At 40.6% G+C, this 16,746-nt stretch overlaps 1 protein-coding gene across 1 annotated transcript in view; it reads right to left on the reverse strand.

Moving 5' to 3' along the window:
* Positions 1 to 803: 803 nt before the first annotated feature.
* T265_13711 (hypothetical protein) overlaps positions 804 to 16,746 on the reverse strand; it is a gene marked incomplete at both ends in the record, with an annotated part of 26,180 nt that continues 10,237 nt past the window's right edge. The window contains 5 exons of the mRNA XM_009170161.1: positions 804 to 849; positions 892 to 1,050; positions 10,925 to 11,058; positions 12,423 to 12,643; positions 14,314 to 14,738. Coding sequence (XP_009168425.1) covers positions 804 to 849; positions 892 to 1,050; positions 10,925 to 11,058; positions 12,423 to 12,643; positions 14,314 to 14,738 — 985 coding nt within the window. The remainder of the gene's footprint in view (positions 850 to 891; positions 1,051 to 10,924; positions 11,059 to 12,422; positions 12,644 to 14,313; positions 14,739 to 16,746) is intronic.

Here is a 16,746-nt window from a genome sequence, read left to right on the forward strand (position 1 = left end):
ATAGCCACGCCCAGATGATCCATCGTATTATCGTAAACGTACTTTCACCATCAGCTTGCAGGGGGAAAGATTCCTTTAGCAAAAAGACCTTTAGCTATTTTCCTTGTTTTGATACCAAGGTGCAATAAACATTACATCATATGATTTATCCAGAGCACATTGAGGTTATTCTCTGAAGTCATACAAGAAATTTATTGCAATTAACCAAATCAAGTCAACCGTCGAAAAATTATTCCTAAGACTCTGGTGTTTTTACTGTGTAGGCAATAAGTGGCAGCCTTTGATGCTTTTGGTGCATGGTTTTTCATCCATTGCTTCCTCAATACACGTAAACAAATACAACACATATGTGGTGGATTTGCAGCTGAGCATTACGGAAGATTGGCGTTGGAAGCCACTTAAAATTTTACAAACTACTCAGGGTTGCCTTGGTTAACTTTACCTTACTAAATAATCAAAAAAGTAAAACCCTAACAAAAGCCTTAAGTCTCTGTGCTGTAAGCCTTAGGCAACAGAAAAGACGCAGTTGGCCTGTCGCTTCAGCAAAAGCGCTATACTTTCGCGAAAGGGAACATTTCGGGGGGAGAGTGCAGTACTATGGGTAAAATAAAGCAGTTTTATTATTATATGCACCGCGATGCACTCTAGCTAGAAAATGAACATTGTTTATTTAACTAGCCCGAATTTTTACTCGCTTGTGAAATCTACTAGATTTTTTCTTGTGGCTTTGTCATTTAGTAAGTTCGCATGACGGATGTACAAAAGGAAGCCGGAATTTTGTGCACGCAAGCGCTATCACTAACATCATTTTTCAACTTGAAAATAATAAAAGCCTTCAGCATTCGCAAACTTAAAATTGTTAGAAATCAATGCAGTTTTTATAGCACTTACCTATTATCAAAAGCCAAAAGGCTTAATATTGGATCGTGTCGGTTATTTCCCAGAAACACACGCTGACAGTTTTGTGTAAGTAGGTTCCACATACGCACCCTCCCATCAGCACAGCCAGTTAGTATTCGGAGAAAACGGAGCTCCATACAAAGTACAGGGCTGTGAAATTACAACAGCAGATTTGCGGTAAACGTTGGCGTCACATGATACCAATAACGCGAACTGCCACTGAAGACCAGCCTTATTGGGATCCCGTAAATTGTACATGGTTATCCACTCACAACATGCCATCAGCAATACATTTTGGTAAACACTTGAAACATCCCGTATTTTGAGTATAATCCCCTCAGAACGTCTAAATGAGTAGCATTCTGGATCACAAATCAGTTGAGCTAAATGTGCACTCACGAGCAAGACAGAGGAATATTCTAAAACAGTTCACTTTTACACTAAAAACAATCTTATTTGTTTTGTGCGAACCCGAGGAAGTGGTTTAAGGCATTAAAGAGTAAAATCAGAATTTTCCCCACAAACTATACAACATTCAGCTCTGTGTGAATCGCCCAGACTTAGCCTGTCTTGCCACAAACCTTGAAGAGATGTGGAAAATCTCCTGTAAGTTTGCTGAAACTCAATAGGTAGAACTACGTTACTATATTCCAGTAAGTTTCTTTAACCAAGACCTACAGAAATAAAGAAATTAGAACAAGGAAATATACAGTGACCCAAAAAATTGTGAAGGAGATTCGTTGTCAGTTATGAGGCGCGTGATATTTCAGATAAGCTGACTAGAAGCCTCACTATTTAAAACCTGACATGTATTTTAGTTGGTCTCCCAAATTTACATCGGCAGAACAAAAACCAACCATTACAGTTCCTACTAGAATCTGTCATCTGCTCTATACAATATAAATGTATATCACCCGACTACGCCAAGCGACACTTCAAGGAAAATCATATATCAAGGTTAACATTTGACTGTTCGTCACAAATTCCGGTGTAATATAGGGTTGACTACGTAGCGAGCCGGAGCTCCACGGGATGCGAACACATCTGTTGTGTTCAGCACACAAGCGATGCGTACCCTTTTCCAGACTGATCGGTCAAGCCATGAATAATCAGCAACTATAAGACATACTCATTCTGAACAAATTTTTTGCAAATCCGAATACATCAGAATTCAGCATCAGTATACAGACTCCTTTTAAAAGGAAGAAATTTTCCATTGGCTCCATGACGTAGGATAGTACGCGTAGGGAGATCCCATCATTTTCTAATGCCAACCACTGCACGAGTCAAACACGCTTTGAAAAATGATTAACATAAATTCCATGTAGATTTTGTTATCACGTTCAGTGCGCCAATTACGCTCTTGTCCGAGTCATTATCTGAACCGTGTTGTGAGGAATTTCTACTTGATGGTGACTAATCTGTTGCTACTCAGCTGCATTCTTACTGGCAATGAGTGGTTGTCGGGTGGGAGGCTTGGGGGAACTGAGGGCTTGACTTGATAAACCACTAAATTTAACAACCTTTTATCAAAAGCGAAATCCACACACGAAACCCTGGGACATATGTTCACGTGAGTATGGGAGGAACAGAAGTCAATATCTAAAATTGTCTATTCGATATTTTGACAGGGAGCCAACAGGCTCGCAAAACGTTTACACATTCACTCATAGAGATTCATTTGTGTGGCTACTGTGGAAGCAATCAACAACAAAAAATTATGACGAAAATGCAAAAGTCAGAGTAAACAATCAGAAACTCAGTATACATGCGTAGTTACTTTGTCTAATTCCTCATGATGATGACATAAAGGGAAACTGCTGCTTATTGGCCATCTAAATTTTTGGTACTGTAATATCTTACGCGGGAACTTAGGCAGAGGTGCTCATTTAAAATGAAAATCTGAGTCACAGGTTGTGCACTAGATGCATGAATGACGCGAACGTCGCTAATTTCTTCCGGCGTTTTTCTTACAGCTACTTTATCGCAAGGGCACTGCCTTCCTTTGGGATACACATTGTACTTTGCAGACATATCTCGTAGATTGTCGATTCTCAGCAAACAAGCAAAATTTACCCACAAAGCTTTCTTTCAATCCTTTGGAGGTTCATTCTTTGATCGGCATCTGGTTTTAGTGTGCATCCCGTTTTGTCAGAGATTAGTGTGACTGTGACGTATTCGAATGTGTGAGAGGCATTTCGGTTCTTGCAGAATATGCAAATCAGGCAAAAGGGCAGTTGTTCCGATGCTGTTCTGCATATTTGTATACTCGGACATGGTGTTTGGCTTTTCTTTCAAACTCTGTTTCGCGGCTAGACTATCTTGCTAGCAGTTGCTCTTTCGTCAGGCAAGGTTGAAAGCGTACTGTTTGCATAGCCATCATATCTTCATGTGTGCTGAGTTTTCTAACAATTGTGTAAAATAACAAAATTCCCGTTCTGTAGGGTTCTTACGCCTCAAAGGCTTCCCCAAAACACGGTCAGCCTACATCATTTCGGGACTGCAGGAACTTTATATGAATCATACGTATTTCAAAAGTTTGGTTTACACATTTTGTTATCCTCTTTATCCAACACGTCTGATGTTTTTTGAGAACAGCTTTACTTTTCTAATCAGATGCTTTAGATAACAACTCTTCTGGAAATATCTGATCCCTGCCAATGGTCATTCTGAATTTTATGATGCCGCTGACTTCTAAGGCGATTGACAATTTATTCGTCTCATATTCGATAGCGTTCTTTTTCCTTAGGAACAAAGCGGTGGCATGAAAGCATGACCACCGTTACCAGAACTCTACTTATATCCCTTTCAAGAAAAATGATTTGGTCTACTAGTGTAAATGATCACTCCTTGGGAGCATTCAGGTCATGATGGGCAATGTTTCAACAGTATACCACCTAGCAGTCATACTAGGTTTGATTGCCGAGCACACTTGTAGTGTGAATGTTGAAAATTTTGAACTGGTCGCTTTTTGTATCTTAGTGTGCTGATATAACTTACCACTTGTCTAGATTACAAGACACTGCCACTTGCAGAACTGTTTGCTAAGCTCATAGATGACATGATCAAGACTTACGCATTGACATATGTGAAATATCTCTTTGGCATTCAAAATAGGATGAACGTTTTCTTTGTGTTGAAGGTTTCCCGTCCATCCAATACGTTTTCGTTTGGTCACTACGAACCAAACTAATGTTTCTATCAATTAAACTGTGAGATTCTCATTTAGCAGAGTATTTATCCAGCAACCCGGATTCACTGACTATGAGGAGGTTATCACTGTAGTGTTTCACTGCCGGAGTAACGAAGGCTGTAAATCTTACAGGTCTGACGAAGAAGTCCCAAAGTTTCCAGTCAGGTTTAGCATGTATTTACTACTGTACGTTTTCTGTGGATTGCCATTATTATTTACAAGACTATGATGCCCGTAGTTGTTTCTTGACCTTTGGTTCGACGATCTGGTACACAAGTTGCTTAAGGGAATTTTACCGCGGAGAAGGCTGATTCGCTTGACATATCTCACGAACTCTGATAATAAAACTATAGCATTGGGATCTTGATGGTCCTGAGTATGGAATTCAATAATTTTGATCCACAGCAACAGACCTTCACTGGATATTTCAGTCGTATCAAAACGACCTTTCGGGCACGGCGAACAGTGTACAGGTTGGGAATCAGTCTTTTTTAGACAAAAGTGCTAGAAACAGACGGCATTTCTGATTGAGAATGACCCCCACAAATGCCTTAGAAAAGCGGCGAAACAAGGGATTTAAACTGACATTATTCGTTGGGAGAAGTAATATCTTTCATAAGGCTACTTAAGGTAAATTACTTACGTACATCGTGGAATTGTGTACTTAGGTAGAAGACTTACCTTGGAGACTAAAGTTATCCCCTGCTTAATTTCTCGTTTGTACTTTGATTCACACAACATTACGTAGAATGCTGATGAAAACTCCTTCAGCATACAACCAACAACCTAGTATTTCTTGTAGGTCCTAATGTATGCCTAGTCTACAAGATATAGACCATAGTTGGCCGTCCAACTGTTTTCATCAACCTAAAATGTGGTGTTAGTCAAACAAAACTCTATGAGGCTCATCTACTTTACTGCAATTCAAAGGTACCCCATGTTGTAAAGTCCTTGAATATAGCAGGAGCATCCTGATGCCTCAAAATTTTTGTTTGTGGAAATGGTTTTTAGTTCAGGATCATTACACAGATTACACTTGTTTTCTAGCTACTTCACAACCGGACAGCAAGCATGTAGTTTCCGCTTATTTACCACCGTTGTCATCCTACTTAGTCCCACACAGGGTGAGATCGAAGGGCGGTGCTCAGTAAAACGGATTATGTCACACACCAGCTAATGTGGCTATCAGCATTTGTTCCGTCAGCTACTTTGCTAAACTGGCTGGAAAATCATGTTAACCGTTATGAGAACATTATGTAACATCTAAACATAATTCGACCAGTAATGTTTCTCCCTATACCAGGAAAGCGGAACATCCGGTTAGATTCTCAATCCATTCATCAAGGTGTGAGTGATCATTTACGAGCAGTCTAAGTATCCTGAGAAGTTACCAACCCGTACGTGGTCTGTTTTGCCAGGAAAAGCTATCTGGATTGCAAACAGAAAATATGATGCTTACACAGTTGTGGTCTCTGACACGCAAACCAACTGTGGGTAACCTTATGAGATATTTTTGTCACATTTAAAAAACAGCATATTTCGGCGCTGTGACAAGAACGACATTCATCTTTTTAATTCTCTGCAACCGAGAGTGATCACAGTTTTAACTAGGCAGTCCTAATTGGAAGTGACAGTATGCTCTCCACTGAGAGGAGATACACGTCATATTCTGTAGGGCATCTATCACGTGGCCCGAAATAAGAAAAGAACGATAATCTTTCAGCACTTACCTTGACGAATGACTTCGTTTGGTGTTGCTAGATCATGGTGTGTCCAACAACGAGTGTTCCGGATAGAAAACCATCCTTTCTTTGATGCAGAACAACTGAGCCAGTAAATTAAATGTGCCAAATACTTCAACTTTTTAATTATACGTGCTTCTCTAGCGATTCTGATTCACCTCCAGGTGCCCTCTGAGACTTCATTTCAGACACACAGTATCTATGAAGGCACGTATGATCAGTTGCTTAATCCATCTGAAGATTTCGGAAAGGGATAACCAAACTTCACGGCCTACAGTGTCGTGGTCGGTCTTCGACATAGCCTCTGGTCATCCACATCTTAGTATTTGGAAATCGCTGCTTCGTGGCAAGCGGGAAGTGGTAACAAACACATTGTAAGGTCCACCGGCACATAAGTTCTATTTGCGTCACACGTAATAAGCTATACCTGACCCTGTATTATCACATAAACGCCTAAATTAGTGCTCATAACTCTAACACACCGTCTTTCCTGCGCTGGTATTTATGCACAAACGCCTTTGGGATGAGGTTCATTGAGACTTTGGCGAGAACCTTGCCAACGTCAACAGAAAAACAGTTTAGGGTAGGAGGGGAGTATTACTTAATTCAGTGGCTTTGACCTGTACACCGAGCTTAGCAGTTGGCTTGCAAACCGTCAGGTATCGCTTTTGATAGCGAAAAGTTTACAATCTAGTTGCTAAGCTCGGCGGAACGGATCAACGGCCACCTAAAGAACCAACACAGGTATATGTGGATCCACAGAATAATATAGTAAATTAGACTTGGGGGTCAACCTGTTAGGGCAAAAACACTGGAACCTCCTACAAGTCACGTCTTCCTTCCTTCAAGTTGTCTTTTGGGCAGTAAGTTAAAATTAATTTGAGGGGTTACAGAAGTACTAGGTACATACCGCGTCTGTGCACAAGTCATCTATACAGTTGACTCGTTACTTGTTTGTTAACTGTCGTTTTTTAACAACCTTCATGATTCTTATTAGTTCAAAGTTTTTCCATCGATAATTTCTCATTAACTGCCCAAAACTTCCCGGTCATCATTAGAATTATATTTTACCTTATCAAGCAGAATCCACATGTGATCGCTCAGCCGGCCCTAGTGAGGTGAGGAAAAACCACGAAGGAAATGAAAATATCAGCTCTCAGATGGTGAACATCTTTAAACGAAGCAGTTGTCGCTTGTATATGCAAACTGTAATATCTTACAGGTTTGAGTTTAAGAACATGTTATCTGCCTTTGTTACCACGCAGTCGTACCACTGTACTTCAACTAGACATATAGTTTACAGAAACACTGTACCACAGACTCACGCGTCAAAAACCACAGTAATAGCTTTTGATGTTGGGCGGTAGAAAGTGGAGTTCACTATCACAGGCACTGTTAATACATGACGAGGGAGATTTAATGTAAACACTTTCAATAATGTTTGGTGCCTACCTGCTGCTTTTTTGGGGTTTTTTTTATCCAAGTGCACTTTCTCAGGGTGACAACATCCATAAATTAGGAAATCGCAGTTTATCGTACACATTTGAGCGATCAAATTCTCAATGGACTATCTCATTTTCAAGTAACGTGCGAAAAAATAGTGCAGTCGTGCTTACAAGCTACAGATGCAATAAGTAATTCCTATGGATCTCAATGGGTTACAATGAACGGTAGACGTCCAATGACGTCTAGGCCCTAATCACAGAGAGATCGGGGTACCTGAAGTGGGACATAGATGTGGGGACCAAATAATCAGTCACAGAATAAACAAAAATCTAGCGGCTGCGTACCAGTTGAAGCGTTATGACATACCCTACATAGTTTAACAATTAGCTATCACAAAAGGGTATACTGTTATCCTACAAACGTTTGCAGCACCTCAGCCTGTCAGGTCAAATATCGCGATGCATTGAAAACACAGCTTACTCGATTAATTCCCGAAAAAATATACGTCTCTGCTACAGAATTGTATAGAAATTCATGTGAATTGCCTGCCCACGACGAGATTTCCAAACAGTTCTGATGCCTGGCCCCACGAAAACCACCTTCAAACATTCTAAGTTGCCGGCACTTAAACCGCAGCCGTCACTACAGCTTCGCTAAAAACCTTAGACGACCACCAGGCGGACATACTCACATATCTCTGGGTGTGTAAGTGCCTGGTGGAGCTCCTAGGAAGCTGTTCTACAAAATAAAGTCCAGGTGATATACGCAACATCTGTAGCCCTGTGCGTCACTAATGGAATGGTCAGGCGAAGACTGAAGTTATTTAAAGCCCTGCTGTTGGTCTTTTTGCTACCGCGTCAATCCAGATTAGGCGGTTGTTTAGTGTTTTGTACTTGAAGGTGAACAAAAAGCTTAACTGCTTTCGACAAAAGGAATAGCATTACATCAATCTCTAACAAACGCTTCGCATATACTATATTTGTTAACATGATTCATGGTGCTTAGTCTCCGAGAGGCCTCCTCATTACTACACTGGGAATTCCTCAAGTTTTATGTCGACCGGTGTATCAGCTCTGCCAAAATCTGTTTGTTAAAATTAGCAAATAAATCCGAGTCTCAAGTTACGCTTGTCTGCGAGTATCACTTGTGACGCCAGAAAGGCCCACGTCCATTCCCGGAGGATCGCTTGTTCCTGATTGCACGTTGTAAACTTTGAGAAGAATTGTCTTTGAAAATGTCCAAGTATCATAGAATCCATTAAGTAGTTGGATGTTGCCAAAATACTTGCACCAAAGAAAATTGAAAGACGCATGGATGGGCAGCTGGTGCTTCCGTAATGTGAGGTGTCAAATGCCAGGAACTTTGATGGCACAGATGCGAGCAGGCGGGTTTTCTCATGTCTCCTTCAGAGAAGCCTAACCCGTGAAATGGCTAAACTGTAAGGTAGCACTGTGGTATGAAGAAGGATAAGGTTGCGCTACTTGTCGCCCGGGATAAGGGAGGTCTCGTGATCCTTTCTATCTTTGTCTAATTGAAGTCAGTGACGGCGATGCTCCCACATTCCGTGCAAACTGACTGAGTGATCGTTTGGAGGTGCAGACAATTCAAATGTATTCCGGTAAACTGGCGCTAGGCTTTTTTTCTGCACAAAGGTTCCTTTGTTCCAGTTTAAGAAGATTCTATTTAAAAACAGTCTCTATTTGTGTGGAAATGGAGCGTGAGTTTCAACGGTAATGTGGATGCCTATGTTATTAGGGACAGACAGAAAAGCTATTTCGATCAAAACGTTGTACAATGGATGTATATAGGGGTTACATTCTGTGGCATGATCATCCCTACCAAGCAGACTTTACCACATCTTGGACAAGTAAATTTAAAAAAAGATAGGCTAACTCGATGATTTTTCTCCCGAAACACAGTTATTGGGAAGTGTAAGAATGCTGATGGTTTTGGAATCAAGTTATATGATTACGCGGCTTCCCGCGAATTTTTTGTGTTAAGATTACTAACCAATTACACAGTCTTTTCTAGACCCAAACTAAATATTTACAACAGGGACCTACAAAATACGCATGTTACCAACCTGTACACTCGAAGCAAATTGCCTGGTCACGGTGAACAATGACCACGGGACACAGGCACAATAAATGATGTGCATCTCTGGTTGTAAACAAATCCTTACAAACTCGTTAAAGGAAGAACAACATGTGTGTTCCTGTCAATTACTCCAGTACTTTAAAAACTTGCCAGATATCACCAACTCTTCAGACGCTATCACTCTAGATATCACAGCTGACTTCCGGTGTGCGTTGCAGTAAACAAGCACACACTGATCTACGTTCTTCCAACAGTTTGAGAATACCTCGATAAATTGGCTTGTCTGTTAAGGCGGCGTTCACTGGTAATAAAGTTTTTAATCTCTAAACAATTCTGTTTTATTTCCGCTCGGACGCAGTTAATTGGCATCCGTATCTTAGCAGAGGCCTTTAGGCAAGCTCGGAAAATCAGTTATGGTGATTAAGTTCGTGTCAGATACCGAATTTTGCAACCGCCTATTGTGAAATGGAAGACTGCATCAGACCAACCACCAAGCACATTTATCTGAGACAATGTCTCCAGACGAAAGTAGCATTTCGTCACGTGGATGACGGCCATTCAGTGAGCAAGCTTGACTAACAATAGATAAGACTAATTTCAATACTTGACGACACACTTTACTCATTAATTTGCTCAAAACTCTTTGACACTCCACGGCTGGCTTTGTTCCTCTTGGGAACCATCAATATGGCGTCCCTTAAACTTAATTTCCACTTGAATACCAAATTGTATGCAAATGGCAAATAGACTCATTTACGGATTGCTTTATTCTCAAAGGTCTGCTGGACTGGATTCAAGTTGAATTTCTTATTCCTGATATGCTTTAATTAATTGTGCAGCACAAAGACAATCTCTGCTTTCATTGGACAGGAAGCATTCATGGTAAGCATATATGCTAGTATCAATCAACCGCACACTGAGGAGAAGACAGATAATTGTTCCATTTTACCCGTTCCTTCGGTCCAACCATGACCAACTGCTTTGTCTTTACTGGTGACAATAATGTATTGGAGGCGTTTGACCCTAGAAGCAACCGGTTTTATGTATCCTAATCTATGACCTAGAACAAGGACAGAGGAGCTTCACTGATTAGGGATGAGAAATTCTTCCAAACACTTTCGCAGCCATCGCAAGGAATATTCTTGTAAATATGAACCAAACAGGGGTAAAAGCTAATGGCCATCAACAACACATTCGGTCAGACATCTCTGTTACAAACAGAGAGTTGCTTCAGACGGTAACTAGACTAACGCTTTACTACTAGAAGCACAATGCTGCAGATTCGGTTGATATTTGCCTGTCTCAATCTCTTTGCGTGTTGTACCTTTCAGCGTAAAAACCAAAACATTTATGATCGAACAGTTTTCAGCAACCTTGTGAGTATTTTCCTTTATGAAATAACATTTAGTATCAATTCAGCTAGGTAGTATCCAGCTTTTGTCAACAACCTAGATAACGGAATTCCACACAATAGTGAGGCATCGAATCTTCTGACTGCCTAAATTATCATTTTAATCAGTCAACCAAAATCGTATCAGTATCTCACCTCAAGTGAGCTAATTGTCCAAGACACGTTGTTAGTTTTGATACCAGATCCCACACACGAACAAATCCGTCCTTCGATGATGAAACTAAATAGGCTTCGTTCATCCGCAAGGCGGTTATTTCATCCGTATGCCCCTGCAGCACCTAAAAAAAATTAATCTTGCTCCAGTCACAGACTGTACTGATTGCATAAATTAATCCCAGAGAAAAACAATAGACTAGCTTTTTGTTGTGTTTGTTGTTCTGTGAGTGATCGAATCGATACGTCTTTTAAATTCGGTGAGATACATTCGGATAAAACCGAGTAAATACTTGCATTTTTTCAGTTTGCTGCTGAACATTTACCCTATTTTGGATTCACTGTTTCGGTCAGTGCACCATTTTGTAAACACACATAAACGGTGCGCCACCATAAACCTCTCGACAGAGACAACCAGTCACTTTAGTTTTTAAGATTGGACTAAAACGTGCATTTTATTGCCAAATAACTGAAGAATTATCATAATTGTTCCCCATTACAGCTAGGTTTAGGATGCGGATCCTTGGTGGTTTCAGTGCTTCCTGATACGCTTCTCCTACCTTTCATTACCGACAATAACAGAGAATCGGTACGACAAATTGTGTGGCCATTCAACTATTCCTCATAGTAAACCACCCACAGCTCAACTGCACCCCAGTACACTATAAATTCTTTCGTCTCTTCCGGGCACACCTATTTTGAAGCATGCCTGATGTAGGTAGTAAACATAATTCTTCCCTGGCATTGTTTGTTCTGGATGCCACCTAAACTCTACTAATGGTGAGATTCTGATAAGCCTGAAGTCCAAATGAAGTGAGTTGATCCAATTATACCAGTAATTTAAAAACAGCCTATCCGTTGTGCTTTCTGACGTTACTCGAAATACAAACCACTACTTTAGATTTCTTATCTCTCATTTTTGACAGTCTGCACACATTCCCTTCGTACATCTATATGATTGATGTGAAGTAATAACTTTGGGACCCACCACTGTCCGTTCATACGGAATTGATGTATATACCACACACTGCTATCTGCTGAAGACTTACACAGCCGGTTGTATGGAAAACAATTCAAAATTTAGCGTTTGTAAAAATACCCACAGCTTGCGCAGTCAAAATGAAGTGCTACAAGACCTCCGGGTTTTCTTCGCGTGTTATGAAATTACCTGAGACTACTGCACTTGGCTTACGTTTTGTGTGAACGCTGAGCAAAAATACTACGCTTGAAATGATATAACTGGTGTTTTAAAGAATTTATCCGAATCTGAGAATCGACCCAAAGAACTAAACGAGGAAGAGTGGTTAGCATGGTTACCAGTTTCCGAGATGGAACTTGTGATTGCCCCAGCCCAGCTGCAGTATATTGAGGAACAATTTTGCTTGACTATAAAGGCGGACAGCTTCGTTTAGTACATACGTAAGTCACCTTTTATCAAAAGGTTACTGAAAAGTTGATAAAATTATGGACACACGCGTACTTTGTGAAGCAGTGGGCTTTCATCTCTCAGGTCCCATAATTTAATTTCTCCCGATTGATCGCCCGATGCACACCAGTAACCACACAGTACAACAGCAGTGACACTCGTCGAGTGCTTCATCATCCACAGTGGTACCCGAGAATCCATTTGCCAAACTAATAAGTGGAACACAAAAAGATCAGTATGAATGTTTAGTCCCAACCGCAGAATACTCAAAATATCTATGCTGGTAAACCACACCACCACCTTACAAAATCTTTGATTTTGCAAGGTACATTTCTTTTACAGTGGTAATTCACAGTGACGCTCCAAACAAAAATTGATCACGTATGGTATACCGATAGGGAACGTGGACTACCTAATTATACTACCTCCAATGGAGTCCATTTAGTAAAAATGTCAGCTGGTCTATCCTCAGTCACTCCTTTAAGAGAATCCAGTCAAGTATTTGACTCGTAGGAGACGCCATTTTGACCCCTCCATGGATGAATCTATTTAAACAGAATGTGTATTTCTGCATTTCAATAGATTCAGAAACCCTTTGACTGAAATGCACCATTCCTAGTTATAAAATGCTGTTTACATACATTCCTGGGATTAGAGCTAATTAGTTGATAACGAAGTAATTGAGCTATGTACTTAGGAACTACTACGCTGGCACAGAAATGCTACAGAAAGCAAGTCATGGTTAAATTAACTGTTTTAACTTTGATGTCCACTGATACTTCCAGGATGTTAATGGATGTTTTGATTGCCTTATTGTTGGCTTAATACTGAGAGCAACGTCCAGGAGCAGGTTCTCTCTTTGAAGAAGTCTCTTTTGTGATATTTCTGTCCACTGCCTTGATATCGTTACCATATTTCTTGTCAGTAGCATTCCCTACATGGTATGTATGTTCTCTCCGTTTAGGCAAAGTTATTTGCCAGGCCTAAGAATATTGTGCAGACGTATCCGCTAACAAACTGCATTACGACGCTACTCACCAATGCCCTGATGGTATCACCTCAGTTGGTTGTGAATAATTTACGACAAAGCTAAAAAACTGAGCGGACAATTCCTACTGCTAAAAAACCTGTGCTTCCAATGTTCCTCTCTACACCAGCGTAGTCACCAAGTTCTGCTAACTGAGGGTTCATCAGACAGTAGAGTTCGCAAACAAGCCTCAAGCAACAGTTTGTTTTTCATTTATTTTGCAGCATTACAGCGGGATTTACTTTTCGTTCTGATGGTTTGCATTCTGCCACCCTTCATCTTGGATGCTTTTATACAAAGTTTTGACATACGCACTGCTTGAAAAAACGAAAAAGTTTGTTCCACACTAAATGGTATTGGGTAAGATCGCTTCAGAAGACAAACCATTATTTGGGTTGAATTTTGCCCACATCTGTTTAAGGCTACCGCAAAATGACATCGCGTATGTTTTGTGGAGGGGTTTCTCCTTACAGTGGTCCTAGTCAGTAAACTAACGTGCAGCGAACGAAAACTGTAGGAACAAATGAGTGTACCACCGGAGAACTTGCCAATTGCCTCATCGTTAGATATGGACAAGAAATCTAAATTCATAACCCCAAATTAACAGCAGACTTCAGGCGCTGTAAAACTAATTTGATAAACCAATGAGGAAGATTAACTGGAACCCTGTGACAAAGCATGTAGGGCAACAAAGATGTTATCTGAATATCTGCATCGGTATGGATATAAACATGTTACAACAGCAATCAAAAAGATAATAAAATTAGGATGGAAATATTTCAAAACGATTCCAAAAACGTTTCCAGTTGAATATGATTTACTGTGTAAATGGAATTGCAAACATGGAGGGCTCCACAGATATAAGGCGTCCTTAGAATTACATTTTTATCTCTAAAATGTCACAGAAAATTTGCTTACCATAGCAGGTGTTATCTGCCCCACCACTCGCAAATCGAAAGGTCAAATTGTCAAAAAACGCAAGAACTGCATCCGTCTCACCAGCTCGTTGATGTTGGCGTTTTTTGGGTGGCTGCACTCTTGGCCAAACCCTACTTTGATCAACCCACAAGCAGAGAACATTAGCCGAATGTCCACGATATTTGCAAACACACCTTGATTGTCCAGTGTGAAAACTCATAGGGTCCTCAGCCTTTTGTGCACTTGAGTCTGCTTCCTGCTTGTTTGTCTTAGGCCGTTGCAGGTGCACAATATTTTCAGAGAGATCCCACAAACGGATCGTCGTGTCGTAACTGCCGGAGATGAGGAAACCTCGCAGACTGTCTAACCAGAGAGTTCGCACGCTTCCAGCATGACCGGTCAACCATGTTTGGTTCAAATGTTCACTGAAAGTGATCAAATTTTTCTGCTTCAGCTTATGTCTATAAGGATGAATCCTGTCTAAATCTGACTGTTTGAGTGCGTGGTAAAGGGGATTTCCTAGGCAGCAAACTCAGATTTCGGCAAAATTGGTTGATTTAAACCCGTAGCCTTGACCCTTCCAAGTGAGTTGTGGCACTTGGAGCTAAGTGATCATTCCAAGTCTGGACAAATACGCCGTTAGACACTACCTGAAACAAGAGATGCAAAACATTCTTAATGACTTGCACTCGCGCGGATTTTTGTGTTGTATACTTTTACATAATACATGTATACGTACATACGGAAAGTCATTCAGCTGGAACATTACAAATAGGTTGCGCTCTTTTTCAAACTGGCTACTTGCAGCCGACTCCCTCGACACATTTCTGTGAGATTTGCCTAATTTCCACTAAACTTTTTTTTGTATGGTATGAAACCACTGGTTTTTCCCATAAGTTGAACTAATTAGAGAACCCAAATTCCCGGAAGTCCATCAAGTGATAATTTTGGTCCTTGCGGAGGAATTTGTACAACTTCCTAATACTAATGCGTGTTTCGTAATGGCAAATTGTCGCAAGACGCTACTGAAAACTGATCATATTTTTTGCCCGACTTCTACTTGGTGGGAACAATGTCAACCTGCCATTATAGTACACTTATCCATGCAAACATATTGTCTGCCTGATAATATTGGGATTTTCCAGTATGATCACAGAAATCGAGAGAAGACAAGTAAATACAAATAAGTGTATTTTTTGACAAAAATCACAAACATCCATCGGTATCTAGACGGATATGAGTTGCTTTTTTATAGTAATTCCAAAGTTGGGAGCCTCCTGCGGCAATGCACCAAAGCGTTTTTACCACATGCTTCAGCCTATTGTTTTAGTCGAGGTTACTGCGTGCTTCCTCTTTACGCTCCCTACCTGTAGGTTGTAGAATAAGGCCATATTGCACCTAGATAACTGCTGCATGCGGTGCAAGTCAAAGCCCAGCCAACAGCATCATTGATCTGAAGAATCATAGCATATAGTCGTTTGAGCGATTCCATAGAAGCCAATGTAACCGAGTGATGACTAGCAGAGATACTAGGCTTATATCAGTCAAACAGAGTGTCTGAACATCTTTCAGTGGAAAACTGCTCGCGAAAGACAACGTGGAAATATTTACAGAAGGCATAATGTCTTAGAATAAGTAAAGTGCAAACCCGAATTAGGTATTCTGGTTTTTGTTGAAACTAAAGCTGTTATCCGTGACATCTATGGTTACTTTTGTATGGAATTTGATGGTTTCTCAAAACTTGTCAACTTTGTTCGAAATATCAAGGAACTGGGATGAAGTGGATTTAATTGTGATCTCTCTTGTAAGCAGTAGATTTTAGCGGCTTAAATGACCACAATAAAAGTTCTTCTGATATTTCTGAGAATGTTTTACATCTCCGAGGAATTTTCGTGCAACTCTCCACTCTGTCTTCTAAGGTTGTATTTGAGATAGTGATTTCGGCTCAAAAATCCTTAGCGAGACTATATATTTGTTGACATCACCCTCAGTTTCATTACGATCACCACCTACCGGAAAACGTCGCTCAACCTTTGGGGCCTACGGTGATGTGTTGTTCACTTTTGAAACAAGATTTATACAAATTTAGAACCATGTATCTTGCTTTCCTAATTTCAGGAAGTTTTGTTTAATCTTGTAACGCTAACTAGTGTGTGCTATAAGCAGTGATCCTTAAAACATACGAAGACAGCGCCATAATTTGTCATTTTTGAACTTCCACACTGTGTTACCGGGCAACAATATGACTTGTATTGTAAAGCGCATTTGGAGAGGTGGCGGATAGTACCCTGGATTACGCATGATGCCAGATGTGCTCGTCATAATCGGGTTGCAAGGGAACTTGCAAAACGTCTCCGTCGACTGGGGTACACCGTCTTCGAGGAGTTGAGAGCCCCTACTTCTACGTCGTTCATCAAACCCGACCTAATCGCT

The sequence above is a fragment of the Opisthorchis viverrini genome, assembly GCF_000715545.1.
Source record: "Opisthorchis viverrini unplaced genomic scaffold opera_v5_94, whole genome shotgun sequence".
In the NCBI taxonomy this organism is placed as follows: Eukaryota; Metazoa; Platyhelminthes; class Trematoda; order Opisthorchiida; family Opisthorchiidae; genus Opisthorchis; species Opisthorchis viverrini.